The following is a 16,394-nucleotide window of genomic DNA, read 5'->3' on the forward strand; positions in this document are numbered from 1 at the left end:
AACTAACTTAAAAATTGACGTAGTGGCTTTCAAATAAGAGCATTTGGAAAAGTTACTTCCTCTATGATGACTATAAGAAAGATGGAAGCTGGTCAAGAAACAACCGCCCATGTGGCATTGTCTCCCACATTAGCATTGGTTCTCAGTGATGATGTGTCATCGGTTGACACAATTTCAGCATTGGAGGTGCTATGATGGGTTTAATACACCCAGTCAGCTTGAACCTGTGGGTTTTCCTTAAACTATTCAAGTCTGTGCTTTGCACATTGATATAACGGCCCTGGAACAGGGAAGACAGTATTTCTTTGGTATTTTATTTCCTACTGAATTCTCTGTTTTAGCCTTTAACAGGAAAATCCTTGGGGACCACACAGGATCCTAACACTAAAAAGGAGTACAAAAATAGAGGTGTGTTACGTTCATATATGCTCCAATGATGGATTTACACCATCATAGTACATACATACATACATATACCATGGCACTTCCCCCAATTTTGGGGGGTAGCCGACATCAACAAAAAAACAAAAACAAAAAGGGGACCTCTACTCTCTACGTTCCTCCCAGCCTAACAAGGGACTCAACCGAGTTCAGCTGGTACTGCTAGGGTGTCACAGCCCACCCTCCCACATTATCCACCACAGATGAAGCTTCATAATGCTGAATCCCCTACTGCTGCTACCTCCGCGGTCATCTAAGGCATCGGAGGCAGCAGCAGGGCCTAACCATCATAGTACAGTATAAAAATAAATCCTGAGAATTAAAATGAATCTTTCTTTCTTGAAACATCTACAAATAACATGAAACAAAATATTTTTAATGAAAATAAGTTTACACACTAATAATTTAATTCAAAATATCCTATCATCTTGTAATTTCTATTTCAAATAACCTTTTCGTTGCCTATTTTTCCTAAAAAATAGTAGAAATAAAATGGTAGGGAAATAAATAAAGAAATTGGTGTGATTTTTATCAATAATGTACTTTTCTGAAATTTCTAATAGGAAGCCTCATACACCTAATATGCGAAACCTTCTTTTACATAAGGAAAGTGATGGGCTATGAGTTTCTGTGTCTACTGTTTAGGATACTTTGTTCATTTCTCAAGTGACAATAGAGAGCTTAAGAGATTTTCTAAGTTGGGATATTGATCTAACAACTACTACCAATTGCATTAATATTCCTATCTGATAAGTTCCGTCATCAATTATACTGTATAGTATAAAAACCCACTTCTGATACTAAATTATTGATAATATTAGAATCTAGTTAAACATTTTTCATTGAATTTTAGGAAGGCCTATTCCTTTTCTAGCATAGTATTCTTATACTGCATTACTTTTTATTCAGTAGTTTCTCTTTGTTCTGAGAAGCACTTAATACAATTCTAAACTTTTTCTCTCAGGTCTCAATAGAAATCCATTTCATATGAAATATTAATTTTTTTTCTTTTAGAATCCTGTCTATGCAAAGGTTAGAATGTATATTGTTAAGGGTAATTAAATCTAAAAGAAACCACAAATAAAAAAAAAACCCATGTAGTACTATACCAATTACAAGAACTATGCTTGATTGAAAAGTCAGTCATACCTATCAGTGGGGATTGCTGTCCAGGCTATTGAATGAGTAGTACCAGCACTTATTTGGTGAACAGCTGCATCAAGACCCATCACTTTCTTGGGTCGAGTAATAGGAGATAAGGTATGGCCTTGACCACACTGACCCATTGTGTTGGAACCCCACGCATAAACCTTCAAGAATAAGCAACAATTAATATTACATTATCAGAAAACCTTTTTATCTCAAATCTTTACTGATATAATATTGCAATTGCTGATTCAACTAAAATCAAATATAACATCACAGAAATATCTATTTGATTAATGACTATACTGTGCAAAGCATATTGTTAACTTCACCTCAGATTCGTGTGTTAAGGCAAGAGCATGTGAATCCCCTGCAGATATGTCCACAATTCTCAGCCCAGCCAATTCTTCTATCGGACGAGGTCTTAGCATGGTGGCCTCAGCCGATCCCAGAGCCAGGCAGGGACCGGATCCCCACACCCAAACCTGAAAATGAGCTGTGTCACCTCCCTGGACCTATCCAGGGGTTACACATGAGGCAGAAAAACATCAGCAAGGGCTTAGGTGAGAGGAGAAGGACGGTAAACCATGAATACTAATGTGCAAGTCTAAAACGATTTACATTAAATTACTCTACTGTCTTGCAATGTAATTACACAACTACTGTGATAAATAACAAGTATACTAAGGAAAACAGACATTTTGCCAGGCATGAGAAAGAGTAAGGTGATTTACTAGGCTCTCTTCTTTATATGTTTGTATAATAAGGGCAAGCAAACAATAATTTTTCTATACTTCACATACAGTACTAAGTATGATGTCTAATCAATTTAGTTTATTTCCTGAACTGTTTCCGATGAAAATATAATAAATAATAATTTTCAAACAATTTTTCAATACATGAACTTTTGTACAGTTCAAGTGATAAATGTGAATCTAAATTGTAAAGAGAAAAGTTAGATCAAATTTGGTAAACAAACACATCCAGAACACTTATCTGTTTTTTTAGCTTTCAAGAATTTATGGAACAAAGATCCTGTTTACACACAAATAACACCAAAATATAGTTTTAACTGAACCCTCAAATCATAATTATAAAAAATATAGCATTGTCATATTCGCCACTTTCCAGGGTCATAAATGTTTTGTCTCTCCATCTCAAGTGTCTCTTGTAAGAGGAACTGTACCATAAACAATGTCAATTGCAAACTTCGGTGACTTTACAATAAGGGAGCTTTTTATATCATTTCAATATTACGCAAACAAATCTGACAAGACTAAACTATTTTAAAAAGGCAAAATGGCCAGCTATTGTCTAGATAACTCTTTTACTACTTTAAAGAAATGATTGTGTTTAACCAGTTAATTAGAAAAATATGTGTAAAAGAAAGAGAAAACACAAATACAGAGGTGTGCAATGGTTCAGGGGATTAAAATATAAGCCTGAACCATTCACAGAACAAAATATAAATCTCAAACCTATACTGTACTTTGAATTTAATCTGGTGAGGAATTCTGGTGGTGTTGTGTTTAAACTCAATCTTTGTTTTTACATTGCTAAACTGTTTATGTACAACACATTTATTTGCAAAGTCCATAGGTATAAAAATTTATTTGAATTGTATATTTATTCTGATATGGGAAGAATAAATGCAACGCTGCTGCTTGGTTTATTTCAACTGCTGAGTAATAACTATTAATTGTATATTAAAGTTGGATTATTCAAGAAAATAAAAGCAGCCACTTCTTTAAAGAGAATAGAAAAGCTTGCCATCAATGAAGTATAGGATAAGCAGACAAATATTTGAAGGAGACCGCACGAAAAGAGACAAGCCTCTGATAATATTGATGAAAAGTCTGGCAAAAAGTCTACATGACACAGGATTATCCATGCATCAAAACTAGCATTAACCATACATCACTTACTGTATATGCTGGGTCAGTAATAAGCTTCAACATATATCAATAAGATTTTTAAAAGCAAAACAATTCAATTATATGACATATCTTTACAAAAAAAAAACAAATAGAAAAACAAAACCTATAGGATAAAGTATCAGTAAATAAAAGGAATTTTAATAATAAAACTAATTATTTCTATAGTAACCTAGGATTTATCTGGCTTCCTTCTCAAAGCAAGCTAAAATTTTGATGTCTACCTTACATGATTAAAATATCCCATTTTCTTTCATTTCAATAGTATATCCCCTATAGTAGCATATTGTCGTTATATTGTATGGTGGTGTCAGGCATAAAGAGCACTTGGACACGCCAATGAAGAACAGCCATATCAGTCTATAAAGTTGTAATGTGTACAGTACCTTCTTGACATTACTATTTAGTGGAGAGGTGGGGGCATGAGATGAACCCCAGGTGTGTATAGAAATGATTAATCTAATTATTGAAATTCTGTTCATTTCTATGAATTTTACTTGGAGCTCATCTGGCTGAATCCCACACTCTGATAGAGGTGCTATAGTGAAGGTAAGAACTAATAGATTTAATGCTTTAGCTCAAATACTTAACCAATTACCTAAGATCTCCAATAAACAAGCTCAAAGCTGACCAGCTATCAAGTCATGTAAAACTACATGAATCTAGATTGCCAAAATTTACTAATAAACACCCAATGACAGCCTGGAAATCAAAATAAATTTAAATAAACGTAATGGCACTTCCTATACATTAACTCTAGCTCTTTAAAATGGCGACCAAAGCACCAAGTATTCGGTAACTCTCATCAAGAAAATTAATAATAAACTATAACTTTATATAAATCAAAGGAGCTTAATCAACACAGATCTTCCCCCAATCACTTTCAATACTACTTATACTAGAACTTCACCCACAGCTACCACCATATGCAAAACTCAGTAACTCTTATAAGAAAACCAGACTTCCTTGAAAGTGCTTGACAAAAACTGAATCTGTATGCCACTGAGCTGCTACCAAAACTCTTTCCAAAGTAAAATTTCCAACAGAAATTAAGGAAAATAGCCATGCTCAAGTCCCTCATCTAACCTGAATCTAATTCTCTGTGAGCTTCGGTCACTAAACCCCTAGTGAGAAAAGAGCATTCTTGGAGAGAGGATGCCCTGGAAACCTAACCCCAAAAGACAATTTAGGGAATTTTTCCATAAGATTTCCACCTTTGTTTAATTAAAACTTAACTGCTCTAACTGGAAAAATAAACCTGACTTCTGATGCACAACTCACCTTTTCTCCAAGGAGGGAAAGTAGAAAAAACCTTTTGCCTTGAAATCATTCTTAGTCCAAAATAGAGAAACAATATCATTTTATCAACACCAAAAACCACATTATTATAAAGAGCCTGCAAACAATTCACGTCATTGCAAGGAGCCTGCAAATGCTCCACGTCATTGTTAAGAGCCTAAAAACACCCCATATTATTGTAAAGAGCCTGCAAACACTAAAACATTTAGCTGAAGCCATTGATAACAAAAAATGTCTTGATCATAGATCCTTTAAAGAAAGACCTCCCAAAGGTTCAAAACAACGACTCGTTAGATACAGTAACACTACACAAAAATTCCAATAAACAGACCTGACAACCAGATGTTTCTCAATTGCAAAAGATCCGAGTAAAACTGCAATAATAACCAAGGTAGATAAATCCAACTCAGGAGGTCTGACCACTCAATTAAGCATGGACCTATAGCCCTTAGTAGCCAAAATATAAAAAAATTTAAAAAGTAATTTGTATCTTTCCTAGTTATACAGACCTGAGTCCTATAAAATACAGGAATATCTTTAGTAGAGCTTGACAGCCATTGAAATTCTTAACGAGGTACAGTAGTTAATGATAGGTGGTGAGTGCAGGCAAGTATCCCCACCCACTCTTCTATCAAAGACTATTCACTTTTGACCTTTAGTTAAGGAGTGAGGGGCTGGATGACCTGATAACTTTAACTTTAAAGAACTCTAGTTTGTATAGCTAAGAAGAATACAAATTACTTTTAAAATTAATTTTTGTTCCTATGCGTATCGAAACAAGAAGACTTACTCACTGGTGGGTAGAAAGTCTCCCTAAAATCAAACTGTTTGGTTCTTTTTCTTCCCGTGAAATGCCAGCAACCTCCTATCAGTCCATCATAGGGAAGAGTAGGCTGATAGGACATGGCTAATACTTGGCTATGAACCCAGTACATGTACTTGGTTGATGAAGGAATCTTTCTCCTCCAACCCCCGAGAGGCACAGTCTGAAATTAAATACCTTGTATACGATGGCCAATTGATTAGTAGTCATTTCATCATCCTTACCTTGCTAAGGAAGGGTTGGGGAGAACTACTTCTTACAGATCCAGTCTAATAAGAAAGGTGCTTCAAAATGTAGCTTACCAGCATCAATGTCAGATCCAGCATGTAATGATGTGAATGCTTCATTCCAAAGTAAGGGGAAGGAAAGAAGAAGCAGATGAATGTTATTCTACTTTTCATCTAGTCCTATATCCAACATGTTACCATAGACAAGATACTCCCTGTCCAATATGGGAACTGGGCTGACTACACAGCTACTGAAGCCACCACCACATATTAAAGAACAAAAGTGTTGAAAGACTTAAGGGTATAATCCCTCAAAAAGAAGGCTATGAAGATTATTTGACACTTTCGAACTCCATCACCTGTATAGCTGCAAATTTTTTGAGCTAGTACCTTGACCAAAAGAAAGATCAAAGCATATTCTCTTAAATCCCTCATGAAGTCAGAAAGTGTCTGTACATCAATACATTTTTCTTGGTTCTACTGGTGCTAAGGAAGAGAAGCCAACACTCAGACCTGAGATGTTGAGTCCTCTTCAGATAGCACTGCAGAGACCTCACGAGACACAAAAGCATCTCCTCTCAATTACCACTTGACACTTAGTGTAGAGAAGGGACAGAGAAGGTCCTCGATCCTAGTCCATGAAATCGGGCAAAAAACTAAAGGAGACCTTCCAACCCTCAGTGTGGGTTATCAAACAAGCGTCCATGCAACTTACCGTGCAATAAACCTTCTCAAAGGCTCATACGGGGTACAAGTAATAGACTTGAGAATAAAAGACATCCCACTCCGGGAGCCCGAGGTCCCAAAGTAAGCAAGATGGCTGAAGGTCTTGACATGTACAGATAGTTTCCTTGAAGAGGAAAGGTTCATGCCCCTAACTTGAAGGACATACTCAAGGCTGAGTGATAGCTTTTAACAGCAGCAAGTTAAAGGTATTTCTCTCGGCGAAGGACAACAAAGAAGTTGGCAATCTGTGCTAAAGATGCTCTGACCCGAGAAGTAGCCCTTCTACGACACCAATCACAGAAAACAGCCAACTTTCCCAGGTACACAGCTGCAGAGGACTGTCACAAGTATCTATGCATCTCCTGTACAGCCCTAGCGGAACACCTTTCATTTTGAGAAGTTGCTCCATACAGTATAGGGTATAAGGTAATGAAATCAAGGCATAATCAGATGTCCCAACAGGAGAACCAACCTTAGTTGTTATAAGCCCAGAGGAGTCGGTGCATACGAGGTCCAAGCAATTACCAGATCTGAGTAACTTGACTTATGATTTACTCACAGCCTGGAGTAACTTGACTTATGATTTACTCACAGCCTGACTCATGAGGCTAAGTCCAAAGCTCTTAAGCCATGGCAATCAGTAGGAGAAACCAAATTCAACCAATCGCTAAGGTGAATTAATTTATCTAGATACATTTCTGCAATAAGCTTTCATAGACTAGAATAGGGATTCAACTCCTGTGTTGGTTTCTTCCAAAACAACATGTACCTCACCTTCTGAAGCCAGTTCTGGTAAGGCATACACTCTTGAAATCTGAATTTCCTGTTAGTTTACTAATAGCGGTAATGTTCATGAGTGACCCGAGATAAAAATATTAATGATTCTTTATACTTTTAAAAATACTACTGTACCTGCCATATCAACATTTCTAGTGATAGGTCGAGATATTTAAGTTGCCGAGCCTACACTGGGAGTATGCCACTGCCTTTCAAGCCTTTATGCAACCTTTCTTCAGCTTTAACTGAAACTTTTAGACTTTTTCTTAAAACAGGACAATGCCCTAGAAACTGATCATATATACATATGATCAGCGCCCAAGCCCCTCTCCACCCAAGCTAGGACTAAGGAGAGCTAAGCAAAGGCTGCTGATGACTCAGCAGATAGACCTATAGGCTCCTTAGCTCACAAGGATGGTTAGGTTTGAGCGACCAAAAGAACTAACGAGTTTGAGCGGAACTCGAACCCCAGTCTGGCGTTCACCAGTCTGGGATGTTACGACATGGATATAAGGGTTCAAACTATCAAAAAGACCTTCTAGCTCAGAATCCAGTGGTCGAAAAGAGCAGACCGGATAGGCAAAATGAGTGGGTTTTTCCATATAAGGATCCAAAGTAATTTGAGAGAGCAAGGCTCAAGATGAGACGCCATCAACTCTATAATACATTGTGTACCACCAAAATCCTTGCTAACTGGTAAACTAAAACTACTAGACATAACATAATGAGTAAGCCTAGGGTTTGGGTCAGGACAGGTTAGGCTAGTATCACTGCTCTATACCAAAAATGTCAGCCTTTTCAAATTGCACATACAGTACACAATAAACTTGGTAAATAGCTTATGAAGCTCTCTTCTACCAACCCCCGATAACTCGGTAATAGCCTCAGTAATATCATCATCATCATCATCATCATACCCACCGTAAAGTATTAACCTAATCTTCAGTGGATTTTCCTCTGAACTTTTAAGTTTTGGTTTATATCTGGAGCTCCTTATGCGAACTTGTTAAGCTATAAGCTGAAAACATTTTTTCATAGGTGGAACTGTTAACACACCCAGAACAATGACTATAAATCACAATGCTTTCCTCGAAACATGACAAAGAGAATGAAAATTTTTACATTCTAGCAAATACTATAACCCCTTGTACATTTAATAAAGAAGATACCCCATATTAACCTGCTAAAACACTGCTTAAACAAAAATAATAAATAAAATCTCCATAACTAGAGGAATGACAAAGCCGCCCGGAAAAATAATGACAAGAAGACTAAAATGCCTGATTTTAGTTGGCTTGTCAAAGCACTCTATTTCTACACACTGACAAATATCCACAATAAACTACTATAGTGGGATATTTTGAATTTGTAGGCAATATGTTGACAGTTTTGCTGACTTTGAGAAGGAAGTAAGATGAACCTCGGGTAAGATTCATAGAAATAAATTGGTGTAGCAAATACTGATGGAGCTTTGTCGGATAATGTTCTATCACATTACACCTAAATCTACTTATATTTTCAAGATGAAATCTGGCAAAAATCATCTGTGTACTAATATTACAAATCATAAAACTTAAAAGAAGTGTATAGCTAAACTAAAAAGAATAAGTAAGAAAACTAAAGATAGAATGTGGTACGCAAAGTAAAACTTCTGTATTTCCACTATCAATTTTCCAATAAACTATTTAAAAAATCAATAAAAAAAGATAGATGCTTAAAGACAAGATAATAGCATTGACAAGCCCCATCATACAATCAAATTGCAAAGGTATAAAATATTGAACTTTCTTGAAATGTTGCCATACACCTCTACTAAGAGGCTTTACAAATTATAAAAATTAACGGTGGTGCTATTCTCAAAATTATTCATACAACAAGTTTAAACCCTGAGAAGGTATCTGTAAAAGAAACAACAGTTCAAAATCTATACACATTAATACAGTTATGACCAATGTCCAATGAAATCAAGAACTCTTCAAATTAATGTGCTATAACCACAACATATCTGTACTGTACTTGAAAATCACTATTACCTATACATTTTAGTAAAATAAAATAGTGTATGAGAACTTCCTCCAAATAAAAAATGTCAAACATAGGAAAACTTGCAACTGTCAAGAGTAAACAGAACCAAGATAAAAAAAAGAGGAAAAAATGGTAAGCAACCAAACAATAAACTTTAGCAAAATCACGATGGTTGATTATCACTACCTTACTATAAGTAAAAAATACATGCATCTAACTCTGAAAATAAACATACTTGAATTCCTGGGCAAATATACCTCATATTAACTAGCATAAAAAACAAGAATCGGGAAAAAACCTCCGTCGATAATTTGAGATTAGCAGACACGAAGGAGGTAGTTCTATTTACCATTCTTTTACAGTAACATAGCTTAGAATACATATAAATAAAACTGAATTTCAATGCACGTTCTAGAGAACTTACAATAAATCATAAGCTTAAACAGTCCTTTACAAAGGAATTCACAATAAATTCCTTCAATCTTTGGAGCTATACTAACAAACCTCAAACGAACCGTGGAAAATCAAGACTTTGCATGACATTAAACATGGAAAATCTTCTCTCTCTTAGTGGAAGCGAATAGTTTCGAACATCAAGACGATGATCTGTCCAGCAATTCATTTCTAAGAGCAGTTTTTTAAAGAGCTGGAGAGGGCAGAATATGCTTGAATTGTCCTTATTAAAAACACGATTAAATTACAAAGACAAAAAAGGACTGATAATAGACACTTGAAAGTGCCCATCAACTGCAATTGTGTAGGCTAATTTTTGCTGATTACAGAGGATGTATTGAGAATTATAATACAAATAATAAAAAAGGTAAACTGGCAGAGTAATGTATTGCTATAGAATTCAAGTAAAATTTTTTTTAATGAATTTTTGTTTATAGATCAACAAAACCAAAACTTCATCAACTTAATAAAAGCCAAAGTTCATCAAATCATACATTCTATTACAATTTCCAACCTCATTGCCAGAAATCTAAAATAGTATTGATGGCAAGAAATATGAAACAGATGTACAAAAATGAATAAGTAAGAATACTAAAGATAGATGTGTTACGTAAAGTAAAACCTATATTTCCACTATTAATTTTCCAAATAACTATTTGAAAAATTAATAAAATGAAAAGACAGTTGCTTAAAAACATGATAATAGCATTGTCAAAAATCCTCCAAATATAAACCATACACACCTTCAGCTGCAGCTTGATATATGAAGTATTAAATTCTAAAAAAAAACAGATTTTGGCAAAAGGAAAAACCTATTTTTGGGAGATACTTTGTGGTTCCCAAGAAAGATTCAATTGAGTTAAGAGTGATATTTGACCTCTCTGGTCTCAATGAACACAAAAATAACACCTTTAGAATGATGACCATAAACCTTGTCTGCCAACTACTATCCTGAAGGGACTAAAATTGTATTATCTTTTCAGATACACAATGTCTCGACCCTATTGCTCCTCACTTTCACCCATACCCAGGGTTTCAACTAAGAAGAAACTCATACAGGTCCAAAGTACTAATGCAATTCAGCCTCTATATAACTCTATGGATGTTCAATTGTTGGCAAATGCAATAATCAAGTCCCGAAAGCTGCTAAGAATACAAGTCATTTCTTATCTGAATGACTAGCTGGTTTGGGCAGAGACGAAAGAACTGTGTATTTTACACACCAATCATGTCCTTCAATTTCTTCAGGATCTAGGCTTCCTGATCAACTTTCCAAAACCTAAACTATTTCTGACAAATGGCTTCATATGATTAGGCCTTCATTGGAACATGATAAAATTCACTCATGGCCTTTCGAAGGTCTCTCAGAATACTTTCCACTGTCAAGAGCTCCCTTTGGAGCCCTTCCTCCTCCAAATAGCCACTGGGGCAAGTCCTTGGCCTACTACAGTTTGCTTTAATTATCGACCTAGTTCTAAAGTCTTGGTTAAAAGATCTCCATTGGATGTTGAGAAAAGCTGTTCAGAAAGGGCTACGGGACAGACATTCCCCGTTACCACCAACAGCCAGAGAATTCTCAGACAATCTCGGTTGACTCTTTCACTGAACCCCTCCCCCCATTCATGGTCCTTCATACACACATGTTGAGTCAAATTAGGAAGTTGTTTGGAGACCTAAATGTCTGAAAAAATACTGTAGTCCACTCACTTTGCAACATATAACATGAATATGGTGGAACTAATGGTAGTCTTTTTGATACTTAAGAAGCTCAACCAATGCAGGAATTCATACATAAAGAACTTCCTTGACAAACAGAGAGCTGTCTATTGTCTATGTAGAGCATGATTTTGTTTGAGAACCCTGAAGGCTTAAAGGACAATCATGAACGGCAGAGGCAAGGCTCAGTGACACTGCACTAGCTAGCGGGACAATGCCCTAGAGACTGATCATAAATACATATGATCAGCACCCAACCCCCTCACTACCCAAGCTAACACCATTGAAGTCAAGGAGTTGAGGCAATGGCCGCAAATAACTCAACAGGTGTACCTATAGGCACCCCCAAAACCTGCATGCTCAGCTCACAAAGATGGTGAGGTTGCAGACACCACAAGAAACTATCAAGCTTGAGCAGGACTCGAACGCCAAGCAGGGACGTTTCTAATAGGCAACCACATGAATCCCTATCGTGCAGGTACTTGGAGACGAATCCTCCCTTCCCCCTCTCTACCTGTTCATCATCATCATCATCATTGATGCAAAGGACCTCACTCTACCTGTTAGGCTTCCTCAATGTGACAGCAGATATCTCATCCAGGTAACTGGCCTTGGACACAGTAGTTCTCAGACCATAACTAATCCCACTAGACCCTGAACATTATACTGGATCTCGAAGTAGACCCTTTGCAACAGTATAGAACCACAAACTTCTGCTTTGTGTCATCCAAATGTGGACTTACTGGTGCAGTTGTAAGAGATGACTTGAATTCAGAATGGAATAGTGTCTGATCAACCTGTTCAATCCAACAAAATTGATTTCAAAGGTAATGAAGATCCTAATGGACTCCACAGGGACAGCTGTACTTGTGTCTCCACAGTGACAAAACAGTTCTTGGTTTCCACTCCTTCAGCATCCAAGACCAAAGTCAGAGCCTCTTCAGTTTTAAAGGTTTTAAATGTTTTAAAGGCTACTCATGAATGGAAGAGGCAAGGGACAGTGATATTGGCCTAGCTAGAAGAACAATGCCCTAGAGAATTACCATATATTCATATGATTAGCACCCAAGCTAGGACCATGGAGTGCCAGGTAATGACTAATGATGACACAGCAGGTAGACCAATAGGTTTCCAAAAATTCCCCATCCTTAGCTCACAAGGATAGTGAGGTTACAGACATTGAAGAAACTATCAAATTTGAGTGGAATTCAAACCCCAGACCCCTTGACAGTCTCTCTCTGTGAGAATAGGAAGATTGAGCCTTCAACATTTTGTCATACATTCACTTACTTTGACATGGATTCATACTTGATGCGTTTCGCAAAGTTTCTCAATCAGCATTTTTTACCAACTCCCCCAACTTCTTAGTCCATCAATAAGAAGCTTCATTTCTTCGGTGGATTAGATAATTAATATATCTCCCTAAAGGAGGTTGTAAATAAGGTAGCATTTTTCATAACCTTACCCTTGGGATTAAATAGTCAGTAAAATAGTGATGTTCTGCCGAGTGGGAGCTCCAAACTCTCGCTCCATGATATCTCCTGGTACTGAATCATAGTTTTATTGTTATTGTTAAAGACTGAAAAGACTGAAGGAGCCCTCTCTATATCCTGGCCATACAGGCTCCTTGTGATAACCCCTGTCTAGTGTATACCCTGCAAACCTATCTGCAGAGGTCTCCATCATTGATAGGTAATTAGTTTAAGAATCTCCAGAATAACTAGCCACTCTACATGAGTTATTTGATGTCTTATGACCTCCTTCATAAAGGATGATACTCACTATACCCACAAAACATAGAGAAAACTTGCATCTTCCATAGTTTACTTTGGGAATATGTATTTTCAGGATAACCAGAGTTTCACAGGCTAGTCTGGGTACAGGGTGTTTATAACACTACTTCAAACCAATCTAAGTGGTTCAGCATGCTAGTATTATTCTTGGCACAATTACGGCATCTAGAGGGAGAAGGCCAGGAAAGATGAGAGATCCTACCTAGGTGGAGATGCCCCGATTGATGACCAACCTTTTTTCCTGAAGTTCCCCTCAAGAGGCGAATGTAATTAACCTGGTTCTCCCAAATGATGTAATGAAAGTATTAGCTGTTTCTTCATTTGGTATTGTGATGATAACTTGACCCTTGTGGTTCAAAAGTCTACCTTTTTAATCTCTGTTACTAATTCTTGGGGAACTCAAAATAAGAGTTTTTACACAAAGGAAAACTTATCTTTGGGATATACTGTGTGGTTCCCAAGGCCTTCCTGCCTCCCTAGACTTGTAAAGGGGAAAAATTATCTAGGTGGCACTTTCTACTAACCAAGATAAAATCTTTATATGAAACATTCTGAACATTAAAAATTTGCTAATTTGAATACTTTTTATCCACAAATGTCCTCCAAAATAATGAAGGTTACTACAGTACTGTACTTTTATTGTAAATCCTCCAAAAAAGATTGAGTAGCATTCTAAAATTACAAAAGTAATTAACTAGCAGTCTTCTCTGGATTTTCCCCCAAACTAAACATCAATTCAATTTTACGTTTAGAAAAATTAAAATACTGTAGTCAGCTATAAGTAGAACATGCTTCTTAAGAAGAGAAACTGTTGGCGAAAAACCATCATCAAAAAAGTAAACACAGTCCTGTGGCCAGTACCATTTCACAGACTCACTTGAACCACCCTCACTGTCATTGATGGCAATTCCAGAAGACATCCACTATCAAAACATTAAACAACCTAGAATCACAAACATGATCCCAATCTGGATTATGGGTAGCAGGGATAAATAAATTGCCTGACACTTGTAAATGTTACAATAAAACTTAAAGACAAAGGAACTCTGATTGTACCCATGCCTAGATAGTTGACATCAAGCTCCAGATCAACTCTAAAGGGAGTGGCATTCATTTAATTTCAGGGTAGACTGCTTCGAAAGAGAAGCAATATAAACATCATGGGAGTTTCCTAGAAACAATACTTGAAACATTAGAATGAGACTTTAAGCTACATAAGTAAAATAACTGCATTAATAAAATAAATGTTGACTCATTGAATGAATAAGGGATATACATAGTCACATTTATCAAATTTTTGAGGATACAAGAAACAAAATTTCAAAGGAAACTTGGAGCCAATTATAACAGCTTTGCAGATGCTGAAACTCATAATTCAAGGTCGACAAATAAATTCATTATAAGTCATTTGCATAGTCTACCTTATGTCAGCACTCCTTGACATACAGTAAGGACTGCTTTTCCCTTTATAAAATAGGAAAACAGATCATTCTACCTCCTTTGTGCCTTTTTTCCTGAATAAATGAAAAATAAAGAAAAAATTTCTTCTTGCGACTTCAAATTTATTTTGTTGCCTAATTTTCATAAAGTCTATTTTTATAATGAAAGCATCCTTGTCAGATGAAAAACCTAGCATTAAATACTGTACCTTATATTGCATATATCTTCCCAAGAAAATCAAGGGGTGAATGAGAATGAATAAAATGCGTATTAAAACTATGTTAAGTAGAGCTGACAACAATCTTTTGGGGAAAAATAATTTCACATTATGTAAAAATAAGAAAAAAATTTGTTTGTCAATTGGCAGTTAATCATTCTTAATCTTCTTTGCAAATTCATGAATACCCATGGAGAAATTTCCATTTAGATGAATGAAAAACTATAACATCATCAATATTACTACCTGACCAGAACTATCTAAGGATATGTGAGGCAAATGGACTAATTTGATAATTACACTACATCTACATTAGTTAAAAATTAAAAAAACAACAACAATGCTGAAGTACAAAATACAATATACAATTTGCAAATAAAATCGGCATACCAAATACAGTACATTTAGATCACTTTCAAGCAGTGCTAAAATCATGGTTAAACTATATGGTGTTTACAAATTCTATCAATATGGAAAATAATGATTGCATGCTATACCAAAATAAATATCTAAATATAAATGACAATGGTAGGATAGTGTATGATAAGCATACACTTATAAATCAATTCCTGTGTACTTTGATAATCCTTAACAAGAAAATAAATATACAACAGTGCCTGTCATAAGCTCTAAGTAACCAAAAAGTTTTGAGTGCCAAACAATAAATACTAAAACTGAATCTAGTACATTCTTGCCAGACACTTCTAAAGGAAGAGGACAAAAAAAGGCTAGTATACATCAATGTATAGTGCATCTCAATTCCTTCCCCTCAATAATGCTGATGTTTATCTTTCCACACACAATGTTGCTCCTTAAGGTAAAGCTTAAAAGAGCGAGTTTCATATGTTCTATGGTCTGAGCGCTGATTCTTGGAAAAGAAATGTTAGGAATTAACAGATTGACAAACAGCACATTAGAATTTAGAAAAAAATTCATATACTGATTTAAACCACAACTATTATTATTTGCAAGAAGAGCTGCAAGCTAAAATGGAAACCACCTTTTCTCTTCCATTTCATAAAAAATTAGAAAACATAACCTACCAGTTTTATTTTTTCTGCAGTGTTCCTCTTCTTAGTAAAAAATTAGTTATCTAATATAATTAGGTTTAATATTTTCATTTGCTAACCTTATACTCATTAGTGTGTAAGAAATTTTGGACCAATGGTAAAAAATAATAAACTTCTAATTAGAGAGAAGTTTGCTAGTAAGGCAATGTTTGCTTAAAAACTCTTTCCTCCTAATAGAGAATGTGACTGGTGAAGAACAGAACAATCCAAAGCTTTCGTTGAAAAAAAAAGTTGCTCATTAGAATCATTGTAAAGCTCTTTTAACTGGGAAGGAGAGTTATTTCAATCATCTGAATTACTTGATCGC

General features: G+C 35.8%; 1 protein-coding gene across 1 annotated transcript in view; it reads right to left on the reverse strand.

Moving 5' to 3' along the window:
- The window catches only part of LOC137623452 (probable E3 ubiquitin-protein ligase HERC1), a 187,289-nt gene that overhangs the window by 124,653 nt on the left and 46,242 nt on the right, over nt 1-16,394 (reverse strand). Inside the window, exons 10-11 of the mRNA XM_068354287.1 lie at nt 1,920-2,102; nt 1,591-1,751 (exon numbers count right to left, since the gene is read on the reverse strand). Of these exons, the coding sequence (XP_068210388.1) occupies nt 1,591-1,751; nt 1,920-2,102 (344 nt within the window). The remainder of the gene's footprint in view (nt 1-1,590; nt 1,752-1,919; nt 2,103-16,394) is intronic.

This window comes from Palaemon carinicauda, chromosome 30 (assembly GCF_036898095.1).
Source record: "Palaemon carinicauda isolate YSFRI2023 chromosome 30, ASM3689809v2, whole genome shotgun sequence".
In the NCBI taxonomy this organism is placed as follows: Eukaryota; Metazoa; Arthropoda; class Malacostraca; order Decapoda; family Palaemonidae; genus Palaemon; species Palaemon carinicauda.